At 43.2% G+C, this 22,826-nt stretch overlaps 1 protein-coding gene and 1 pseudogene across 2 annotated transcripts in view; both read left to right on the plus strand.

Moving 5' to 3' along the window:
- Positions 1-2,074, plus strand: part of dab2ipa (DAB2 interacting protein a) — a 37,802-nt gene extending 35,728 nt beyond the window's left edge. For both annotated transcript variants that reach the window (XM_029830100.1, XM_029830101.1), the window contains exon 18: positions 30-2,074. In XM_029830100.1, coding sequence (XP_029685960.1) covers positions 30-200 — 171 coding nt within the window. In that variant the 3' untranslated portion in view covers positions 201-2,074. The remainder of the gene's footprint in view (positions 1-29) is intronic.
- Positions 164-22,371, plus strand: LOC101067519 (dynamin-1-like; annotated as a pseudogene).
- The last annotated feature ends 455 nt before the right edge of the window (positions 22,372-22,826 follow it).

Below are 22,826 nucleotides of genomic sequence, written 5' to 3' on the forward strand. Positions count from 1 at the left end.
CCTAGAACCACTTATCTTCTGTCTTTCAGGAGAAGAGGATCACAAGTCTTGATGCAGCAAACAGTCGTCTGATGGCAGCACTGACTCAGCTGAAGGAGCGTTACACAGTCACGTCGCAGCGAAACGGCTTGTCTCCTAGCAACACCTCTTCCCTGCAGATCACTGAAAACGGAGAGTTCCGTAACACCGACAACAGCTGAGCTCCAACTTTCCGCGAAAGGATGAAGAAGTGTGAATTATGGTAATCAATAAGTATCCAACATGGTTTAACCATTAAAACTGTTGTAGCCTCCCCAGAGCTGTGGTCAACATCTGCCTCCTCCATGATGGATGTGAAACCACCTGTTGACCTTCATGCCACTTTTTAGTTGCATGTTTCCTCTTTGAACTCCTTATATCATATCCTGTTTCTCCTTGATGCTTCCCATTGACTGGTCATGTGTTCATCATCATAATAACCTGCCAGGAAGAACTTCACCTGAACGGCTCTTCTATACATTGACTTTACCAAGAGTCATTTTCGTTTGGGTTCTAATCCTCACTCAGCTAATATGGTTCTGGACTGTTGGCCTGTCCGTGGCTCCAGGTTCTGCTCTGTCTCTATAATGTTAGACCTGACATCACCCATTGGTTCCTGAAATGCACTTCATTCTGATTCTTGCTGTATTGGCACTGGTTTCTAAAGTTGTGCTTTTTGATTGAAGCACAGAGTTTCTGATCCGTGGGAGAGCTCGAAGATGGTTTCCCCTCCACATCTACACGTGACAGCCCAAAGCTGCTGGATTTACTGCTAAATGCTAACTGCTAACAAAGACTGAAGTAAACTTTCTAGTTGAGACGATGAATAACAGATGTTCATGTATGATAGAGCTAATATTAGGACTGTGGCTGATGCTACTGTGTCTGACTTTATGTTGAACTGTATCAAATTTATGATTAAAAATACAAGAAAGCAGTTTTTTCTATCACGTGTGCTGAAAATGTTTGGTTTTCGTACAGTGGTGACCTTGAGCTCAGAATCCACAGCAGGAACGAACCATCCTGAAGTGTCGGTGAAGCTGTTTGGACTAAGGCATCAGCGCTGTTACCATGACAGCAACTATTGTATTGGCTTGCCCAACATTTTGTATGGTGCAAATATGAAAGAATTTAAAGCTTTTGGAAACAGTTCTTTTTAGACCCAGTTAGCTGCCTGTTGTGATAAGTGCTGGACAAAATCCACAACATATTTAAAGTCAGTCTTCATTTGATGCCTCAAACTTCTGAAGTTTTCAAAGTGTAATTCTTTGTAAAGTGATCAACACTTTAGTCAACACTTCAGGTCGACTTTGTTAGTCACGTTGATCCAAATATTTCTAATGGTAAAAGGAAGTGTTCTACCCTGGCTGGGTCACCCAAGTGAGGATGTGTGATGATCTGAGACCCAGAGCATCGGATGATCTTGGGTTCGTTCCTGATCACGTGTCCAGGCTGTATCTACTTGGTGTTCCCATCAGCTGGTTTGCCAACGTGTCTCAAACTCTATAAAATCTATAAAGCTACACTGTCAAACACAAAAAAATAACTTGGTGTGATCTTATAATAAGCAGGGGCATCAAAAAAGCTGTTGTGGGAGGCAGCAGTCCTATTGGTTCCCCTTGCTGAGAGGTCCGTGTGGATACTAGGTAAACATTTATCTTCATCACCCTAAAATGACTCAATTTTGAAGGTGGCTGATCAAATTTTGTTTACATAAACTGTCAATAAACATTACTGTTTCAATAGTCACTTGGCAAGATATCAATAGAGGTAGACAAGCTCTCTGAGTCAGGTTCTCCCAAGAGTTCCTATGTTGTGTTCTCACCCACCTCTGAGCCTATTTTACATATATTATGTCTAATCTGACACCCAGGTCAACAACTTTCACCTCTGCAGTACAAATGATATTAATTGTTTTTATTTTGATAATTTCCCCTTGTAAATGCTGTTTAATCATTGCTGCTTGTTCCCTCTGGACTCTGTTTCTCTTGTTTTTAATCTCTCTGTGAAATTCCAGTTTCACCCATAAATAATTTAATAAACTTCTGTTCTGTAGCATATTAGGTCTTTTCAAGTTTTTTTTCTTTCTATTTTAGGTTTCTAATTCATCTCTCTGGCGCTTTCCTCAGACCAGTGACCCCAGACCAGTGACCCCACTAACCCCAACCCCATTAGGTCTTTTCAAGTTTTTTTTCTTTCTATTTTAGGTTTCTAATTCATCTCTCTGGCGCTTTCCTCAGACCAGTGACAGACTGGTTGAATTGGTTTGTGATGGTCTAAACTTGGAAAACCTTTATCTTTTAATGCATCCTGGGAACTGTGGACTCAGATGCCAGTTCCAAAATGAACTAAAATTTCCAAAAGCTCAAAATAAACAATTAACTTTAGTAAAATTTGGAGTGGAAATCTCTTTCTGTGATTTTGAACTCTCTTGCCCCTTAAGTAAGACTTGGTCAGGTTGAACTTTAGACCTCCTGCCAGATTTAGAAATATGTCATTAACATAACATGTGATGACATAACATAATTGTGCTATCACTGAGGGTTAGGAAAAAACAAAAAAGGGGAAATTTGCTTTGCAGAGAACCCCAGCAAACAACCACACAAACCATCCCACAAACTTGAAATGGGAGACAATCAGCACATCCTCCTAGTTCATCACGTCACCCTTCAGTTGTGTCGCCCCCCGGTGGTTTGGATTTTTCAAACACACATCCCTGTACATACATCTTTGCGTGGATTTTCATAGATTTAAAACATTCTCTAACCCCAACCCATAAAACCAAGTCTGATCGTGAAGGTGTGAGGACAAGGCCAAATTTCTTCACTTTGATAGTAGAATCCACCAGGACATGACAGGAGACACCAAAAAGGCTACAATAAACTCAAAGTAAAGAATAATGAGTTAGGAGTTCCCGAGTGTTTCCTTCTTCCCCTCCCCTTCTGTTTCTTGTCTGTCGCTGTGTCCGAAACCACACACTCGTTCCCTATTCACTACTCACTACATGGGGGACATGGATTGAGTGAACTATGTAGTGCACTGAATTTAAAATGATCGTTCGGACAATACGGCGCACGTAAAATGACGTGAGCCTAATAATTGGTGCCGCATAATAATTACGAACCGGTCGCCAGTAAAAGAGGCTAGATCCATTTAATTATTTTTAACCCATCTGAAACACACCCCAATACATTCAGTGGTCGTTTTTTGGAAATGCAATATTTTACGCTAGAATTAACTTTAAATAGTAAAATTAAATAAAACTAGAAATCACAACGGATGGGAGCTAGATGCAGTGGCGAAACAACAATCCGGCACAGGAGGCAACGAGAGGGGAGTTTAAGTAGCTGCCGAATTAACACAACGAGCTGCAGGTGCGTCAGCGGCTCAGCGCTCCCCGGGGATCGGCCCGCCCCTGGCAGTCGCTCCTGCAGGTGAAGGGAGGAGGGAAGAAATGAGTTGCGTTCAAGAACCACAACAATATTTTCACTACCATAAGGCGCACTGTAATAAAAGGCACAGTCTCAGTTACGGATGCTATATCTGTATTTAACACATAAATAAGGTGCATCGTATTTTTAAGCGCATGCTAAAACATACAGTAAAAAATGACAAAAGAAGTAAAACAGTGAGTTTCGACACATTTATTGAACAAAATATTTATTCTTCCACCACAAAACCATCAAAGTTTTCATCTTCTGTATCTAAATTAAACAGCTACGCTATTTCAGTGTCCAACATCCCGAATTGCTCTTCTTCATCATCTGAATCAGACTCACTGACCAGTTCTGCTTCAGCGTTGATGCCGGCTTTTGTGAAAGCTCTTACAATACATGAAGACGGTATCATAGCCCATGCGTCTACAATCCACCCGCATATGGTGGCATAACTTGCCCGCTGCTGCCTCATAGATGTGGCTGGGCGCGGTTATCTTCGCGGCAGTGGGTGCAGAAAATGGCCACCCTCGCCTGGTAATCTGCGGGCAGCCGCTACGCAACAGTTGCCCTTGCGCATATAGAGAGATGCCGCCTCCTCATAAAGCGAAAACACCAAGACGGACCTCCTTGGAAATGCTCAATGTCCATTTCTTCAGCAATCGCTTTGGCCTTTTGTCGAATGGTGACAGTAGAGACGCCCCTTCCAGTTGTTCGCTGTTCCACAACCAACTGTTCCACTCGGTCTTCCAGCTCGGGCCACCTTGCTTTGTTCCCGTGGAAACTCAGCTTCATCTTCCTCACTTGGCGCAGTTCACTTTCTTGTTTTCTCCACTTTCTGACCATGGACTCATTTACATTAAAATGTCTTGCAGCTGCTCGATTGCCATTTTCAGCAGTTTAAAGTGAGCCTCATACGCATGTCGCTTGACCGGTGCCATTTTAGGGGGTCCTTACGCATAGGTGTGCCACTAATTGATGGGCGGAGCGTTTACCGTAGTGCACCCACCAAAGGCACACAGCAGATTTTGGAACTCAGTCCACACACAAGGCATACCATATTATAAGGCGCACTGTCGATTTTTGAGAAAATCTCAGTGTTTTAGGTGCGCCTTATAGTCGTGAAAATACGGTAGTCAGTTGACCCTCCCTTGACATGGCTGTTTAGATAATTGTAATCAGGAGAGACAGTCAGATTGGAAGTGTTAAACATCCATCGTAAAAGTGGACAGCATAGTTTAGTGGTGTTGATAAGTTCCTCTGCAAGAAGAATGTGAACTTTGACCTGGCTATCTGGGAAACAACGGAGAACAAGAACTGTGCCAGCATCCATTGGAACTGGAACAAGAAGACGAGCTCATCCAATCAGAAGACAACATCGGACTGGATTAGCATCAATAATTTGCCTATGTGTTTCTATAAAAGACTGGGTCAAGGGATAGTTAGGTTGTCAGACTTCATGCCCTGACAATTGATTTTGTTATTGTAGGGTTTTGAATTAGCCCAGAGCTCTGTAATATTTTTATCTTGAATTGGTTCTATTTGCTCAATACATTTTGAAATTGGCATTTTTCTTCTTAAAGTCTTCATTCAGAGAACACGCGGATCGTCAGTGACACATGTGAGAGTATTGCGATCCAAAAACACATTTATGTTGTAATATGTAAAGATGATCATATTGGACCCCTACTGAAAACAATTGTAAACTACACATTGATTTCTTATTTCCCAAAAATGTCCTATATCAAACCGAGTTAGGGTGCATTGGTTGTACACTACTTTTCGCAGTGCATTGTGGGATACATTGAGTGCACTACATAGGGTACAGCGATGCTCACTAAGAATTCGGACACTATTTCAAAATGGCGTACAAACTATTGAGTGCACTATTAGGGCATAGGTGGTTTCGGACACAGCGGCTGTTTCCGAAACCACACACTCATTCCCTATTCACTACTCACTACATGGGGGACATGGATTGAGTGAACTACGTAGTGCACTCAATTTAAAGTTAGTATTCGGACAACGGCGTCATTTACAGCGCACGTAAAGTGACGTCATGGTGTCGCATAATAATTACGAACCGGTCGCCGGGCAAAGTGGCCAGGTCCATTTAATTATTTTAACCCATCAGAAATACATTCAGCGGTCATTTTATGAAAATGCAATTTTTACCCGATAATTAACTTTATATAATAAAATGAAATATTAATGTCAATAATAATACAATAATAATTACTTATTACCTAAAATAATTAGTGTCCCTTGACATTTTCAAGCCAAGACGTGATGGCACATTCTCAAGTCATTCCGCTGTAGTGAAAACATTTAATAAAGCAATTTTTTCATCAAAAAAAGGTTCTCTGTTGCATCTGTCAGAAGTTTCATGATCCCGGAAAAAAATGCTAAAAATTCCTTTTTATTGGTTGAGTCTGACTGAGCCTGCTGTCCTGGACACAGTCTCCTCCATGGCAGGTTGTGGTAGCAGTGAGTTGGGCAAGTTCTCCCCAGTTTTTGGAGGTTGTAGAGGCGCTGCTGAGTCTTCCTAGCATAGTGATATGTTGTTGGCAGGCCAGGAGAGGTCCTCTGTGACGTCCACACCCAGGAACCTGGTGCCCACCCTCTCCACTGATGAACAATTGATAGTTAGAGGAGCACGCTGGGGTCGTATTCTCAATGTTCAGAGAGACATTGTTGTCTGCGCTACAAGGCCAGGTGGCTCGCCTCGCTCCTGTATTGTCACTCATCCCCGTTGATGATACCCACCAGAGTTGTCATCTGACTTGAGAATGAGTATGATTGAGTACAGTCATGGGTCAGCAGGGCTTTGAACACATCCTCGGGACACACATGGTCAGTGTGATGATGCTGGATGTATTTGTCTAGTTTTGATAGCTTAATGCGCATTGTCCTGAAGTTCTACCTATGGTCTGCTGGTCAGGAATTTCAACAGCCAATTGCACAGTTGGGGAAAAACTGAGATAATAGTGCTGAATTCTGATTCTGGATAGAATTCTGTCTATAGAAGGTCTAACAGCTGAGAACATAAGAGTTAATCGGGCCGTCAGACTGGAGCTTTATTGTGAAAAGCCGCATCGGATGTGTGCGTTAGAATTTTGTAGAACCGCTTCGTAAAGAGTGGTGGAGGAGAAGAGGAGCTGAAGGTCATGGCAGGAGAAGGAGCAGCATCTGCATCTCATTTTAACATCTGCATCTCATTTTCATTTGCCTGCTGATTCTTTTCCAGTTGTGTTCCGAAGCTGCTCCGTCTGAACCCTCACAACACCTAACTGATGCTAACTGAAGTGGAATGATTCAACTGGTGCACAAATTAATGGAACATACATTTACTTAGCTTTAGGAAGTATAATTGATTAAGAAGTGGACCGTCACCAGCACAGTGAAAGAAGTGGTGAGAAGAGGAAATCACATCTCACCTTACCAGTAACAATGCAGATGTCGCCGTGTTCAACAGGAATAGACAACATTGGAAAATAACACGAAGCTGGAATCTATGTAGCACCTCATCCTTCCTTTTCTCTCCTCCAAAAGTCCCATCTTCATCCTCTACACATGCACTTCACCTCAACATGTTGTCATGACAATTGTTACTGTGACATTATTTGAACTGATGACATCACCACAGATCGTTCTTCTTCAGTGGTTTTGAGAGTTTCTCAGCTTCTGTTCTTCAATGATCAGCTGACAAAAATGACACCACAAATATGAGAAGCTAAAAACATTGAGACCTCCAGGACCACAAGATTTTTACATAACTTCCTCTGTCCTCAATGGCTTTTAGGGACTTCCTGCCCTGTGGTTCAGGCATCATCACTCGACGACCCCTAGTGCTGCAGCTCATCAACTGTCCAACAGGTGAGTGTCAGCTATCAGGAGTGCATGTGCTATGATGTCACATTCTGGACCCTGTAACTGATTCATTATCCTCTCAGCAGAGTATGCAGAGTTCTTGCACTGTAAAGGGAGGAAGTTCACAGACTTTGATGAGGTTCGTCAGGAGATCGAAGCTGAAACAGATCGAGTAACTGGACAGAATAAAGGAATCAGCCCGGTCCCAATAAACCTGAGAGTCTACTCCCCTAATGGTAAAAGATACACACATACACACATGTGTGCATCAATGAAGTAGGCCATGCTGTGTTCTCAGAGCTGCTTTACTTCCCAGAATCTTTAACAGATGCTAAGTAAATAAAGTTGAATTGAAGTGAAGGTGGGCCTTTTTAAAACAGACTTTTTGTCTTGACAGTGTTGAACTTGACTCTGGTGGATCTCCCTGGAATGACAGAGGTCCCAGTGGGGGATCAGCCCCCCGACATTGAGCACCAGATCAGAGAAATAATCATGCAGTTTGTCACCAAAGACAACTGCCTCCTATTGGCTGTTTCCCTTGCAAACTCTGACCTCGCCAACTCTGATGCTCTGAAGATTGCCAAGGAGGTTGATCCTCAAGGTCAGTGCACTGCGTACCAAGTTATTATGAAGCTTGATTGTTTTCAAATTTGTGTTGGGGGTCCAGGCTTAGATAGAAAATGTATGTCTTCAAAAGTGCACTTAGTATTATTCTTTTCAAAGTACTTGAGGCATTTGACATTGTTTTAACATTATTGTGCAAATTTGTGATGTCTCAATAAGTCCTTTTATAAGCCTCACAGTTGTGACATTCTCTGTCCTGAGACCCTCAAATCCTAAAGCCCTTTTAGGGCAGAGAACATTACCATCAGCAAAAAATAGCAAATAACTTCAACAAAGTAAAAACTACGGAGGCAACTTTGAAGTTTTATTTTAGGAAAATAATATTTACTATGAATTCAACAATGCCAATTTTATTTACATTTGTAAAGGAAAATATTTCAGACAAGAAGTATGTCTTTGCTAACCCTTCCTTTGGCTGAGTATTGTTTTCACCATTGAAGATTTTGATTTGATTTTTACAAACATACTTTCTTTACAATTTCACAGCATCACAAACCACATTTTAAAATACCTGAAGTCTGTCTGTCTGTCTGTCTGTCTGTCTGCAGTTCATTCACTCTTGGAGAAAATGTGCAAAATGCACATTGACAGCGCAGACAATGACAGTGCAGACAATGTTTATGTAACACCAGGTGTCACAGAAGTGGTTCGAAGAGAAAGTCGTCGATCATTTTGTGAAAGCTGAATTCCATTCTGAGCCTGCACCGGACATTGCAGCGCCACAATGAGGCAGCTTCTTGAACAGCTTTGGCAATTATTTTGTGTTTCCTCCACATATAAATCACCATCTTATTTTGGTGATTTCTGTTGTACCCTGCTCCATAAATAAATTTTTTAATAGAAAATCTTTCATCAAAATGATTAGAAACATTAAAAAAAAAACACTGAGTCTCTCACACTCACTGTACGCATGGAAAACTCTCACAGAGGCAAGAGAATGGCCTCTGGCTTGACACAGCAGGATTCATCACAAAGATAAAAGCATTTGAGGCAACAACTCCATGAAGGGGTCTCCACTGGTGGTCGGCAGTCCAGTATTTAGGGGTGGCTTATGCAGTAACCTCCAGTAAGCCTGTCAGTCCACATGCTGGTTGTTCTTTCACACAGTCCCCTCTTGTTCAGCACCTTCATTCAATTCTTGTATAGTGTTTTCCTGACCATTGTGTGCAGGTTAAATGTATTTGGTACCTTGAGGAGAGGACTGTCCAGATCTCTGTAATGGACACTCAAGTTGACCTCAGGGAATGGATTGCTGCGATCTGGTTGGGTCCCTTGCCTGTAGTCCATAAGAAGGCTCATCTTGCTCCTGCTGAGCCTATTCCTCCATAGTTGTAGCACTTTTTTGGCTATCCTGATGAAGCCCAATAGAGATCCCACGGTCTGGGCGTCCATTAGTTCTGGCCCGGCAGAGTTCACTATGTGCCTGTGAACCAGGGTCTGTACTTTGCAATGTGCTGCCATCAGTCCAGGCGTAGCTGCGTTGGAAATGTCCAGCCTGGCTCTGTGAACTAAGGGCTCTTCGTTGTGGTTCGGTTTTGAACGTGACTCGTTTCTCTCCTCCTCCCTTCATCTGCAGGAGCGACAGCCAGGGGCGGGCCGATCCCTGGGGAGCGCTGAGCCAAGTGACTTATCACTTAAGCACCATGTACAGCAGCCAGTCAGACTCACGAACAATACATTACTCCTGCATTGACCTGCACTATTTCTTACTATTTATATATATACTGTATATATGTCTTATTTTATTTATCTTATTCTAGTGTTGTCTTCTTTATGTTGAATGTCGCAGCGTCACACCAAGACAAATTCCTAGCTTGTGTAATACTGTGTATTACATGAACAATGGCAATAAATCTGATTCTGATTCTGACCCAAACACAGCTCCAGTTTATTTGAAAGCCTGACACTAGGCATCACCCATCTGAACTGGAGGACAGAAAAAACACTTTTGTTTGTAGTTCTATATCAGCCCCCTGCTGGGCCACATTCAGAGTTCCTGTCTGAGTTCTCTGACTTCTTATCTGACTTGGTCCTCAGAACAGATAAAGTCATTATTATTGGAGACTTTAACATCCATGTAGACGTTGTAAATGACAACTTTAGAAATGGCTTCATTTCATTACTTGAGTCAGTTGGTTTCCTCCAGCAGATAAACCAACCAACTCATAGCTTCAACCATACCCTAGATCTAGTCCTGACTTATGGTGTTTAGGTAGAACATGTGTCAGAACATGTGTTCCCTCAGAACCCACTTCTGTCAGATCATTCATTGATAACTTTTACATTTATGATTAAGGATTCTTCTATACTATATATTCTTCTATATTCTATATATTATTCAATTTCCCCACGGGGATGAATAAAGTTCATCTTAATCTTAATACTAAGAACACAGTCTTACTATAGCAGATGTCTTTCAGATAATGCTGTTGCTAAGTTTAAGGAATTGATCCCTGTGCTAATCCCAGGACCACCAAGTGCTTCTCCGGGAATCAATCATGATAATCTTAGCCCTGCAGAGGTTAACTCTATTGCTGAAGGTGCAGCAGCCTCACTGAGAATCACGCTTGATTCTGTTGTCCCCCTGAAAAATAAAATAGTAAATCAGATGAGGTGTGCCCCCTGGTATAATTCACACATTAGGACCCTCGAGCAGAAAGCGCAAAAACTAGAAAGGAGGTGTTATTCTTGTAAAATCGATACCTACAGGGGGCCTATATAAAGGCCCCCTGTAAGGCTAGAATAGGTTATTTTTCTTCTTTAATTGAAGAAAACCAGAATAACCCCAGATTTATTTTCAGCACTGTGGCCAAATTAACCACAGTCAGTGTTTTAGATTCACGTATCCCTTCTTCTCTTAGTGGTGGAGACTTCATGAGCTTATTTACTGCTAAAGGTATAACTATTATAATTGTATTATCAGGAGGAACAAATAATTCTTTGAGAAGCCTCCAGCTGATCTAAAATGCTACAGGTAGAGGTATTGAAAAAAGAGATCATATAACTCCTGTACTGGTGTCTCTTCATTGGCTGCCCACTGAATCTAGAATAATTTTTAAAATTCTTGTTTGGACTTCTTGACAATAATGAATTACAATAGTCCAGCCTGAAAGGAACAAATGCTGGACTAACTTTTGAGCATCATGATGCATAAATAATTTCCGAATATATAATATAAGTGGGAAAAAGGCCCTTCTAGAGACTGTTTTAACGTGTGATTGGACAGAATAGGCTCTTCCTAATGGGTGACACCACAGTTCTCTAGAAACTCATCACTAATGAAGGGAGCCACATTAGAGAAGGTGATCCTCACTGCATCAGTGGAGCCACCTGAACAAACAGCCCATTCATAGAGATCCCCACCTCCACCAACATGTTCACCTGCTCCACTATCGCTAAAAACAGCACCATCGCGCAGGACTTTACGGAGCTGTGTCTGATTATTTGCCCCACAGCCAGAGCCGCTGCCACGCTGAGCAGAGAGCCCAAGCCCAATTATACTCCATGTTTCCTGCTCAGCCTGACCAAGCCGCCTTTGGCTGCCATGACTGCCACACACCTGGCCACCACACATACCCACACACTCACACACTCGAAACTAATACAAAAACAAACTGCACCAAAACTACAGAAACAAACGCTTTTACAGAAGCTCACTCTCTGTCTTCCACTTACACCTCTCACCGGGAGAAGAAGAAGAATCCTTTGTTAGTCCACAGAGGAGGGGAGATGACTTTTTTTACACTGTTAGTTGACACACATGAGTGCACAAACATACAAAGAACACATATGGTATTTGAGGGAGAGACTGGTTTTATTGCCACTATGTCCTGCAGCGAGGTTGTGGGTCCAGTACAACTCACCCATATCTAAAACCTGTTATCAGAACTCCATGAACAGTTCAGGAGAGTCTGTGGGACTGTAGGCATGTTTGGAGTGAAAAGTGGCCACGCATGCTAATTTTGTAACACACAAGAACACGATGATAAGGGTGCATCCATCAGGTTAGAGTCCCCAAAGATTTAGCGCCACCACAGGGTCATAGTAGTACTACAAAGACTCAGTATGGTGTTGTAGGGACTTGAACCTCCTGCAGAGACAGGAAATTAGCTGTTTGTGTTTCTCTGCTCAGGTCTGAGGAGCATCGGAGTCATCACTAAACTGGACCTGATGGATGAAGGAACTGATGCTAGAGACATTCTGGAGAACAAACTGCTGCCATTACGCAGAGGTATGCAAGTACGTGGCACACCTTGCTCTCTAAGTGGCTTGAGGACATTTGGACATACTATATTGATGTGATGGTGTGTTCAGTAAATTATACATTGATATGAAACACAAACTGATCAAATCTGTGAAATGGTGTTGACAGAAATTTGTTCGAGCGGGGCGTTGATAGCCCAGTCTGTAGGGAACTAGGCTGAGAAGTGGAGGGTTCTTGGTTCGGGCTCCAGAGGAGACAAAACATGGAAGGTGTTCCAGTAGTAGGGGAAGGTGCCGCAACACTTCAGAGCACTGCCAAGGTACCCTTGAGCAAGGTACCAAACCCACAAATGCTCATATTAGATGACATAGATCACATGTCAGTCCTCGAGGGCCACGATCCTTCTGGGTTTTCTGTCCTACCAGGCTGAAAATGCGTTCAGTGGGTTAGAAAACCCGCCAGGATCGTGGCCCTCGAGGACTGAGTTTGACATGCCTGAGTCATAGATGAACTGGCAACTCATCCAGGGGTGAGCCGCTCTACGGATTTCCGTGATCCTGAAAGGGATAAAGTGATTAAGAAGATGAGATGAGAAATTTGTTGAAACTTATTGGCAAGAGACATTTCTGATCAGTGGTTCTCAGAAGTCAGAACAGTGGACCTTCTGGAGATGTACTGAATGATTTTAGACTTAATAATCCAAGCATTCAGTCTGATAAGGTAATCAGATGATATGGGTCCAGAAACAGACTTGGTAGTCACACGTTTAGAACATCATCATGTCGCACAGACGCCTCACACAGTTCAACTTTGTCAGGATACATTGGCGTGGTCAACCACAGCAGAAAGACATAGATGGGAAGAAAGACATCACAGCAGCACTTCAGGCTCAGAGGAAGTTCCTGTCGCACCCCTCATACAGATACCTGGCTGATCGCATGGGCACTGCCCACCTACAGAAAGTCCTCAGTCAGGTAGAAAGACTCACATACATGCATAAACTACACCATAGATGAGCACATAGATAAAAACCAAAGCAGCCTCCTGGCTATAACCTGACTCTCACTGTCTGTTACTCCAAGCAACTGACCAATCACATCAGAGACACACTGCCAGGGTTACGCAGCAAACTTCAGAGTCAGCTCCTGTCCATCGAGAAGGAGGTGGCAGAATATAAGAACTTCAGACCCGATGATCCAGGACGGAAGACGAAAGCTCTGCTTCAGTCAGTACCGTATTTCCACGACCATAAGGCGCACTGTATCAAAAGGCGCAGTCTCAGTTATGTGTGCTATTTCTGTATTTAAAATATACACAAGGCGCACCGTATTATTAGGCGCATGCTGAAACATACAGTAAAAAATGACAATGGAAGTAAAACAGTGAGTTTCGACACATTGATTGAACAAAATATTAATTCTTCCACCACAAAACCATCAAAGTTTTCATCTTTTGTATCTGAATTAAACAGCTGCACTATTTCAATGTCCAACATCCCGAATTCCTCTTCTTAATCATCTGAATCGGACTCACCGACCGGTTCCGGTTCAGCGTTGATTTTGTGAAAGCTCTTCCAATACATGAAGACGGTATCATAGCCCATGCGTCTACAATCCACCCGCATATGGTGGCATAACTTGCCCGCCGCTGCCTCATAGTCTTTGTGAAAGAGTGTTCGCTCTGTCCGTTTCCGTGGCAGCAGAGAACCACGGTGAACGACGACTTCTCGTGCCCCGTTGTGCGTATCGCTGGTCCCCTTTTCTCCACTTTGTGGGTCAAAGGCATGTTAAAAGTCAGAGGGATCTCATCCATGTTGGTGATGTGGCTGGGCGCGGTTATCTTGTCGCGGCAGTAGGTGAGGAAGATGGTTGCCCTCTCCTGGTAATCCGCGGGCAGCCGTTGCGCAACAGTTGTCCTCGCGTGTAAGGAGAGATGCCGCCTCCTCATAAAGCGAAAACACTAAGATTGCTCGATTGCCATTTTTCAACCGCATATTTGATGACCTGCAGTTTAAAGTAAGCCTCATTCATTCATCTCGCTTGACCGGCGCCATTTTAGGGGATCCTTACGCGGATGTGTGCCGCTAATCGATTGGCGGAGCGCTTACCGTAGTGCACCCACCAAAGACGCACAGCAGATTTTGGAACTCAGTCCACACACAAGGCACTCCATATTATAAGGCGCACTGTCGATTTTTGAGAAAATCTGTGTTTTAGGTGCGCCTTATAGTCGTGAAAATACGGTACAATCCAGTGATTACTAAACACACAATAAACCATGTATGTTACTATATATTTTGAGGTACTCCATATCACATGAATACATACCAGAACGAAAACTATGGCAACTAAAGAAGAGAAAACTATTATATTAGTGTGTGTTATTATAAGTGTTTCTGTAACAGGATGGTACAGCAGTTTGCAGTGGACTTTTTAGAAGTGTATTGAAGGATCTGGAGATCAGGTGGACACGTACGAGCTGTCAGGAGGAGCCAAGATGAATCAAATCTTCCATGAACGCTTTCCCTTTGAGCTGGTCAAGGTAACACATGCACATCCATGTACACTGTCAGACACACTCTGTCAGACAGCAGCCTGTTGGATTGAAACTGGTGCGTGTGATTTCATTTGGAGAGTGATGAGAAAACTCTACGCAAAGAGATCAGTTACGTCATTAAGAACATCCACAGAATAAGGCAAGTTGAAGTCAGACTGAACATGTGATAGAATGTGTGTACCAAATTGTAACTTCATGTGTTGTCATCTTTGCAGGACTGGTCTTTTCACACCAGATATGGCCTTTGAGACTATCGTGAAACGTCTGATTGCTCAGACCAAAGAACCATGTCAGAAATGTGTGGACATGGTGATTGTCGAGCTGGTCAACACTGTAAGGCAGTGTACTCAGAAGGTGCTGATGTGTGGATCACGACTCTGGTAGGAGGGTCAGTCACACAGTACAGGTGCTTTGATGCATGAAAGTTTAGAGCTGGTTAACACTTCTGAAAAGCAGGAACCACCCTGTAAAATTGTGTACCCTGTGTATGTGGAAGTTCTTTCATACTTTAGATATGTCTCTTTCTTACTTTCTTTCTTTCTTTCAATTAATCAATCTTTATATAGCATCTGTTACAATCAAAATTGTTTCTAGGTGCTTTACAGAATCCTAGGACCTGACCCCAACAAGCAACAGTGGCAGGAAGGAAAAACTCCCCTTTAACAGGAAGAAACCTTGAGCAGGACCAATCTCATATATGGGGACCCTCCTGCTGATGGGGGCTGGGTAGAGAGGGAGGAGAGGGGGGAGGACAGGTAGAAGAGACAATAGGCAGAGATCATGCAAGTACATTAATTATAACAAACTGCTGGTATAACAAATGAGTGGGTCAGCAGGAGAATAGAGGATAGGAAGCAGTGAAAGGTTGACAGAGGCCTGTCAGGTGATCACGTTTGTGGCCCCTGGCAGCCACAGCCAATAGCAGCATAACTAAGATGTTAACCTTATAATTAGACCCTCTAAATTCTTCTGACTAGAATAATAACTGGAACCACAGAATTACTGACAATACACTTTTTCAAAGAGGAAGGTTTTAAGATTAATCTTAAAAGTTGAGATAGAGTCAGCCTCCCGTACCTGGACAGGGAGCTGGTTCCACAGGGGCCTGGTAGCTAAATGCTCGGCACCCCATTCTACCAGAGACTCTGGGGACCACAAGTAAACCAGAATTTTGTGAAAGGAGCAGTCTATTGTGGTTATAAAGTGTCACTAGGTCCTCCATGTAAGATGGAGCTAGTCCTCTGAGGACCTTGTAAGTCAGAAGAAGAATTGTAAAAATTGTTCTAGATTTAATTGGCAGCCAGTGAAAAGATGCCAGTACAGGAGTTATGTGATCTCTTTTGTCAATACCTGCAACATTTTGGATCAGCTGGAGGCTTCTCAAAGAATTATTTAGACCTCCTGATAATAAAGAATTACAATAGTCCAGCCTGGAAGTAACAAATGCATGGACTAACTTTTCAGCATCATTCTGTCAATAATTTCCTGATCTTTGTAATGTTTCTCAGGTGAAAAAAGGGACCAACCACCGGGCCGCAGACCAGTACTGGTCCGTGGATCGATTGGTACCGGGCCACACAAGAAATAATTAAATATTTCCATTTTATGTATTAGCTGAGTCTGAACGATCTTTTATTTTGAAAAACCGTTTGAGGAATGACCGGATTCTCTCGGTTATGTCTTACACGCCAAAATTGAACCCACAAGCAAGCAAATAATGGCAGAATACCCTGAAATCACCACCACAGCACTGAAAACCCTGTTGTCATTTCTGACATCCTATCTGTGTGAAGCTGAATTTTCTGCAGTGATAGCAACCAAAACAAAACAACGGAGTAGACTGGGCATAAGCAACACACTTTGAGTGTCATTGTCTCCCATCACTGCCAGGTTGAGACCGTCTCGTTGCAGAGAAACAAGCACATGGATTTGTCGTTATTGTGAATTAAAATGTTCATGAAAATAAAATGTTCTTTATATTTGTTTTTGTGGCATATCTGTATCTTATTTAGAAAGGATGTTTAGAGAGTAGAAGAGAGTAGCGCTTGTGAGTCTTCGCAACCACACTTATCTGACAGTTCAACCCTCCCGGGCCGCAGTAAAATTGTCAAACGTTGACTGGTCCGCGGTGATAAAAAGGTCGGGGATCATTAAGTTAAAGGACAGATTTTGGTCAAAAGTTACTCAAAGATTCCTCACACAGATACCAAATGCTAAACTAGATACCAGCTACAGTGATCATGTGATCTAATCTATCCCTGAGAGGTTCAGGACCAAACACCATGACCTCAGTTTTTTCTGAGTTAAGGAGGAGGAAATTTGAAGACATCCAGGACTTTATGTCTTTAAGACAGGTCTGAAGCTCTGTCTGCTTTGGTTTCATGGATAAATATAGCTGAGTGTCATCAGCAAAGCAATGAAAATGTATTCCATTCTTCCAAATAATGGGCCTCATTCTTTTTATTTGATTTTATCTTGATTTATTTTATTAGGGGATAGATATGCCCTGGCTCCCTGGTTGTTGACACCACTGACCAACCCTCAGACTCCACAGGAGTTTTATTCAATCAGATGCATGCGCGCAGTCGCTCCACCATTGAACGCACCATCGGCATGTTAAAGGGGCGCTGGATGTGTTTGGACACAGAGCCAAAACCCCGTGAGGATGTGCGTCCTGACGCAATGATGGGGCCAGACTGCAGGCACGCGGTTCACGTTCGAGCGCGATTAATTGCCCGTTTGTGAATAAAATGCATTATTGTCACAATCCGAGCACAGCTTTTACACGTTTATTTTTTTTACATTCTTCTTTTTTTTACATTCTCGTTGATTTCTTTAAGAAAATCAACGAGAAATTATCTGGTCCTACTTTCCTTTTGCTCTTCACTCAAGATCAAAGGTAGGTTTTAACAAATAGAAACGGATCTCACAAATATAGCTACACAAGAGTGTGTATTTGTGTCTTACATTATTGACCATCAAGTGCATGATGGTCTTGGGGATCAGGTCTCTGACAGTGCGGTGAATGATGGACAGGTATGAATCCACCAGGTTCCTAACAATCTCCAGCTGAGGGTCCAGACTGTGGATGTGACCATCTCCACTGGCCTCCTCAACCACCTCCTACACACCGGTTCACTTTAATCAGAATACACATACACACTCTTACCTTCTCTTTGTCCTGCAAGAGAAAACAAACACAACAAATCAGAGGAACACAGGATAGCAGTAAAAACTCTGTATAGTATTATATACCATGGTGCGTTCAGTGTACACTCCAGCCCATAAAAGGAAGCTTTCCAGCTGTCCACCTCCTCCTGGGACTCACTGGCCAGCTCCAGCTGACGGTAATCTTTGTACACGTTCCTGAAAAGTTTATGTCAGGTTAAGTTCTCGCCTAAAACTATAGATGTTATTTCAACAGAGGCCTCTAATCCAGAGAAAAGGTTCTGGTAAAAATCCCATGTGACCTCCCAATGGCAGCAATATCTGGACTTTGTCACCCTCCTTCACTGTCCTTTGCTTGACCCGCTGACCCTGACCTAGACTTAGAAACTTGCTTCCTGGTTCCACTCATACCCACAGCTCATCCTGATTGCCATGGCAATTGAGGCCAGATGACATGACAGAATAAAAAAATAACATCACCATCATCATCACCATTATCATCACTATCATCACTACCACCATCATCACCACCATCGTCACACTTGCCTGGTTTCCTGTTGTCGTCTTCTTGTTTATCTGACTGCTTTTCTGCTGAGCACTGACAGACACAGACATGTTTTTTCTGTAAATCTCTTTGTTGTTGATATTGAGCTCAGCAGTGCTGCTGTCGAGCTGTTAAAAATACTGTATTCAGGTGTTGGAGATGTTCACAAAATGCTTCGCTCATGTCTGCAGAACCAGAACAGTGAAAGTAAAACCAGAATATTCTGGCAATTTTGTATGGAGGGAAAAGTGATGATGCCAACCTTGTTTAAATCAAAACATCACTTACTTTGCAAAGCCAATGAAGTCATCATGGTTTGTAATGATGTAAGACAGCTCAATATCAATTACCAACATTACCTAAACAGAGAGACAGGCATTAGCATTTGCATTGCTAACAAACTAACTGCAGAAGTTAGGTGGACACATGTGATCTTTTGTGCAACTCTCTCGGTCTCTGATGTGCTGAGTAACAATTCGCTTAATTTCCTCTCTGAGCATTGGATACTGAGCTAGCTACAGATTAAATAAAATATGTGAACGTGATGCAGTTACACATAGAAACACAGACATAGAAGCCAATCTAAAGCTGCTGGTGAAAAGTACAGTTCATACAGTAGGGTTAGCCATGGAGTTTCACAAGGTTCTGTACTTGGACCAATCCTTTTAAACTTGGACATGCCTCCCTTACAAACATTGGGCCGCATTCACCAATATGTTCTTAAAAATCTTCTTAGATTCTTTCTTAAGTTGTTCTTAAGAAGTTTCTTAAGAAAACCCTACGTCGGATTCATCAATGCGTTCGTAAGCCCCAGAATTGTTCGCAGCTGTGTTCTTAGATTGATGAATGCCATCTGTTCGTAAGTTGAGAGTGCATGCCAGGTGAGTCTAATTAACATACGATTAGCATAAGCCACCGCCCACTAATGCTCATAAAAGGAACTGCAGCAGGACCCTGTAGACAGAGCAAAAAGCAGCACAATGCCCAAAGCTTGCCTCTCCACGCCTGACTTCTGACGCCGTGTTGAACAATCAAGAAAGGATGGCTAACACGCTTGATAAAATTGCCTCAACCCTGATGACTATAGCCAACACGCTTAAAGAAATCAACGAGAATGTAAAAAAAAAAAAAAAAACGTGTAAAAGCTCTGAAACTGGTCTCTTATTTTTTCTTTTTGAAGTGAATCAAGACTGTTAGACTGAAATTGTGACAATAATGCATTTATTCACAAACGGGCAATTAATCGCGCTCGAACGTGAACCGCGTGCCTGCAGTCTGGCCCCATCATTGCGTCAGGACGCACATCCTCATGGGGTTGTGGCTCTGTGTCCAAGCACATCCAGCGCCCCTTTAAAATGCCGATGGTGCGTTCAATGGTGGAGCGACTGCGCGCATGCATCTGATTGAATAACATTTCCTGTGGAGTCTAAGGGTTGGTCAGTGGTGTCAACAACCAGGGAGCCAGGGCATATCTATCCCCTGTATGTGTATTCTGATTAAAGTGAACCGGTGTGTAGGAGGTGGTTGAGGAGGCCAGTGGAGATGGTCACATCCACAGTCTGGACCCTCAGCTGGAGATTGTTAGGAACCTGGTGGATTCATACCTGTCCATCATTCACCGCACTGTCAGAGACCTGATCCCCAAGACCATCATGCACTTGATGGTCAATAATGTAAGACACAAATACACACTCTTGTGTAGCTATATTTGTGAGATCCGTTTCTATTTGTTAAAACCTACCTTTGATCTTGAGTGAAGAGCAAAAGGAAAGTAGGACCAGATAATTTCTCGTTGATTTTCTTAAAGAAATCAACGAGAATGTAAAAAAAAGAAGAATGTAAAAAAAATAAACGTGTAAAAGCTGTGCTCGGATTGTGACAATAATGCATTTTATTCACAAACGGGCAATTAATCGCGCTCGAACGTGAACCGCGTGCCTGCAGTCTGGCCCCATCATTGCGTCAGGACGCACATCCTCACGGGGTTTTGGCTCTGTGTCCAAACACATCCAGCGCCCCTTTAACATGCCGATGGTGCGTTCAATGGTGGAGCGACTGCGCGCATGCATCTGATTGAATAAAACTCCTGTGGAGTCTGAGGGTTGGTCAGTGGTGTCAACAACCAGGGAGCCAGGGCATATCTATCCCCTAATAAAATAAATCAAGATAAAATCAAATAAAAAGAATGAGGCCCATTATTTGGAAGAATGGAATACATTTTCATTGCTTTGCTGATGACACTCAGCTATATTTATCCATGAAACCAAAGCAGACAGAGCTTCAGACCTGTCTTAAAGACATAAAGTCCTGGATGTCTTCAAATTTCCTCCTCCTTAACTCAGAAAAAACTGAGGTCATGGTGTTTGGTCCTGAACCTCTCAGGGATAGATTAGATCACATGATCACTGTAGCTGGTATCTAGTTTAGCATTTGGTATCTGTGTGAGGAATCTTTGAGTAACTTTTGACCAAAATCTGTCCTTTAACTTAATGATCCCCGACCTTTTTATCACCGCGGACCAGTCAACGTTTGACAATTTTACTGCGGCCCGGGAGGGTTGAACTGTCAGATAAGTGTGGTTGCGAAGACTCACAAGCGCTACTCTCTTCTACTCTCTAAACATCCTTTCTAAATAAGATACAGATATGCCACAAAAACAAATATAAAGAACATTTTATTTTCATGAACATTTTAATTCACAATAACGACAAATCCATGTGCTTGTTTCTCTGCAACGAGACGGTCTCAACCTGGCAGTGATGGGAGACAATGACACTCAAAGTGTGTTGCTTATGCCCAGTCTACTCCGTTGTTTTGTTTTGGTTGCTATCACTGCAGAAAATTCAGCTTCACACAGATAGGATGTCAGAAATGACAACAGGGTTTTCAGTGCTGTGGTGGTGATTTCAGGGTATTCTGCCATTATTTGCTTGCTTGTGGGTTCAATTTTGGCGTGTAAGACATAACCGAGAGAATCCGGTCATTCCTCAAACGGTTTTTCAAAATAAAAGATCGTTCAGACTCAGCTAATACATAAAATGGAAATATTTAATTATTTCTTGTGTGGCCCGGTACCAATCGATCCACGGACCAGTACTGGTCTGCGGCCCGGTGGTTGGTCCCTTTTTTCACCTGAGAAACATTACAAAGATCAGGAAATTATTGACAGAATGATGCTGAAAAGTTAGTCCATGCATTTGTTACTTCCAGGCTGGACTATTGTAATTCTTTATTATCAGGAGGTCTAAATAATTCTTTGAGAAGCCTCCAGCTGATCCAAAATGTTGCAGGTATTGACAAAAGAGATCACATAACTCCTGTACTGGCATCTTTTCACTGGCTGCCAATTAAATCTAGAACAAGCGGTGCAGGGCAGCTCTGGCTCGAGCCCATGACTGATGACATCGGTGGATTACGGCCTGGACTAATGGCAAGAGACCTCCTCTTCCAGGTCAGGGAACAGGGAGGGGGGCTGGAAACCATAGGCACATTGAAAGGGGTACAGTCCAGTGGCAGGGCAGGTCAACGTATTGTGGGCGCATTCTACCCACAAGAGCTGTTGAGACCAGGATGACAGGTGTTGTGAAGCCATGCAGCGAAGAGCTGTTTCCAACTCCTGGTTCATCCTCTGTGTTTGACCATTGGACTGGGGATGAAACCCAGATGACAAAGGCTCCCACCAGGGTACAGAACTCCCTCCAGAAGAATGACGTGAACTGGGGACCTCGGTCTGACATCAGATCCACCGGAAGCCCATGCAGGCGGAAAATATGTGTCGCATTAATTCCACGGTTTCCTTGGCAGAGGGAAGCTTGGACAGAGGCACGAAGTGGGCCATCTTGCTGAACTTGTCCACCACTGTCAAGGTGACGGTGTGGCCCTGGATGGACAGACCAGTGACAAAGTCCAGTGAGATGTGGGACCAGAGACCGGTAGGGATGCAGGAGGCCTGAAGAAGCTTGGTGGGAGGCCTCGTGGCAGTTTCAGATGGCGCAAGCCTTGACGAAGCCCCGGGTGTCTTCGTTCAAGGAACCCCACCAGAATCTCTGCCGTAACACGTTGATGGTCCTCTGTACGCCAGGATGGCAGGTGAGGTGAGAATTGTGGGCCCACTGGAGAACGTCCGACCGCAGTGAAGGAGGAACGAAGAGCCACTTCTCTGGACATGCGCTGGGCCCTGGCTAACCCTCCTGTGTGGCCTTGATTCTCTCCTCTATCTCCTACGTGAGAGAAGCGACGAGATGCGATGTGGAGAGGATGGTGTCCGGACGGGAGACCATATCCTAGTCCCTCAGGAACTGACGAGACAATGCGTCGGGCTTCATATTACGGTATCCTGGCCAGTAGGCAAGGGTGAAATGAACCTGGTGAGGAAAAGGGCTCACCAGGCCTGTCAAGGGTTAAGGCT

This window comes from Takifugu rubripes, chromosome 21, assembly GCF_901000725.2.
Source record: "Takifugu rubripes chromosome 21, fTakRub1.2, whole genome shotgun sequence".
NCBI lineage: Eukaryota > Metazoa > Chordata > Actinopteri > Tetraodontiformes > Tetraodontidae > Takifugu > Takifugu rubripes.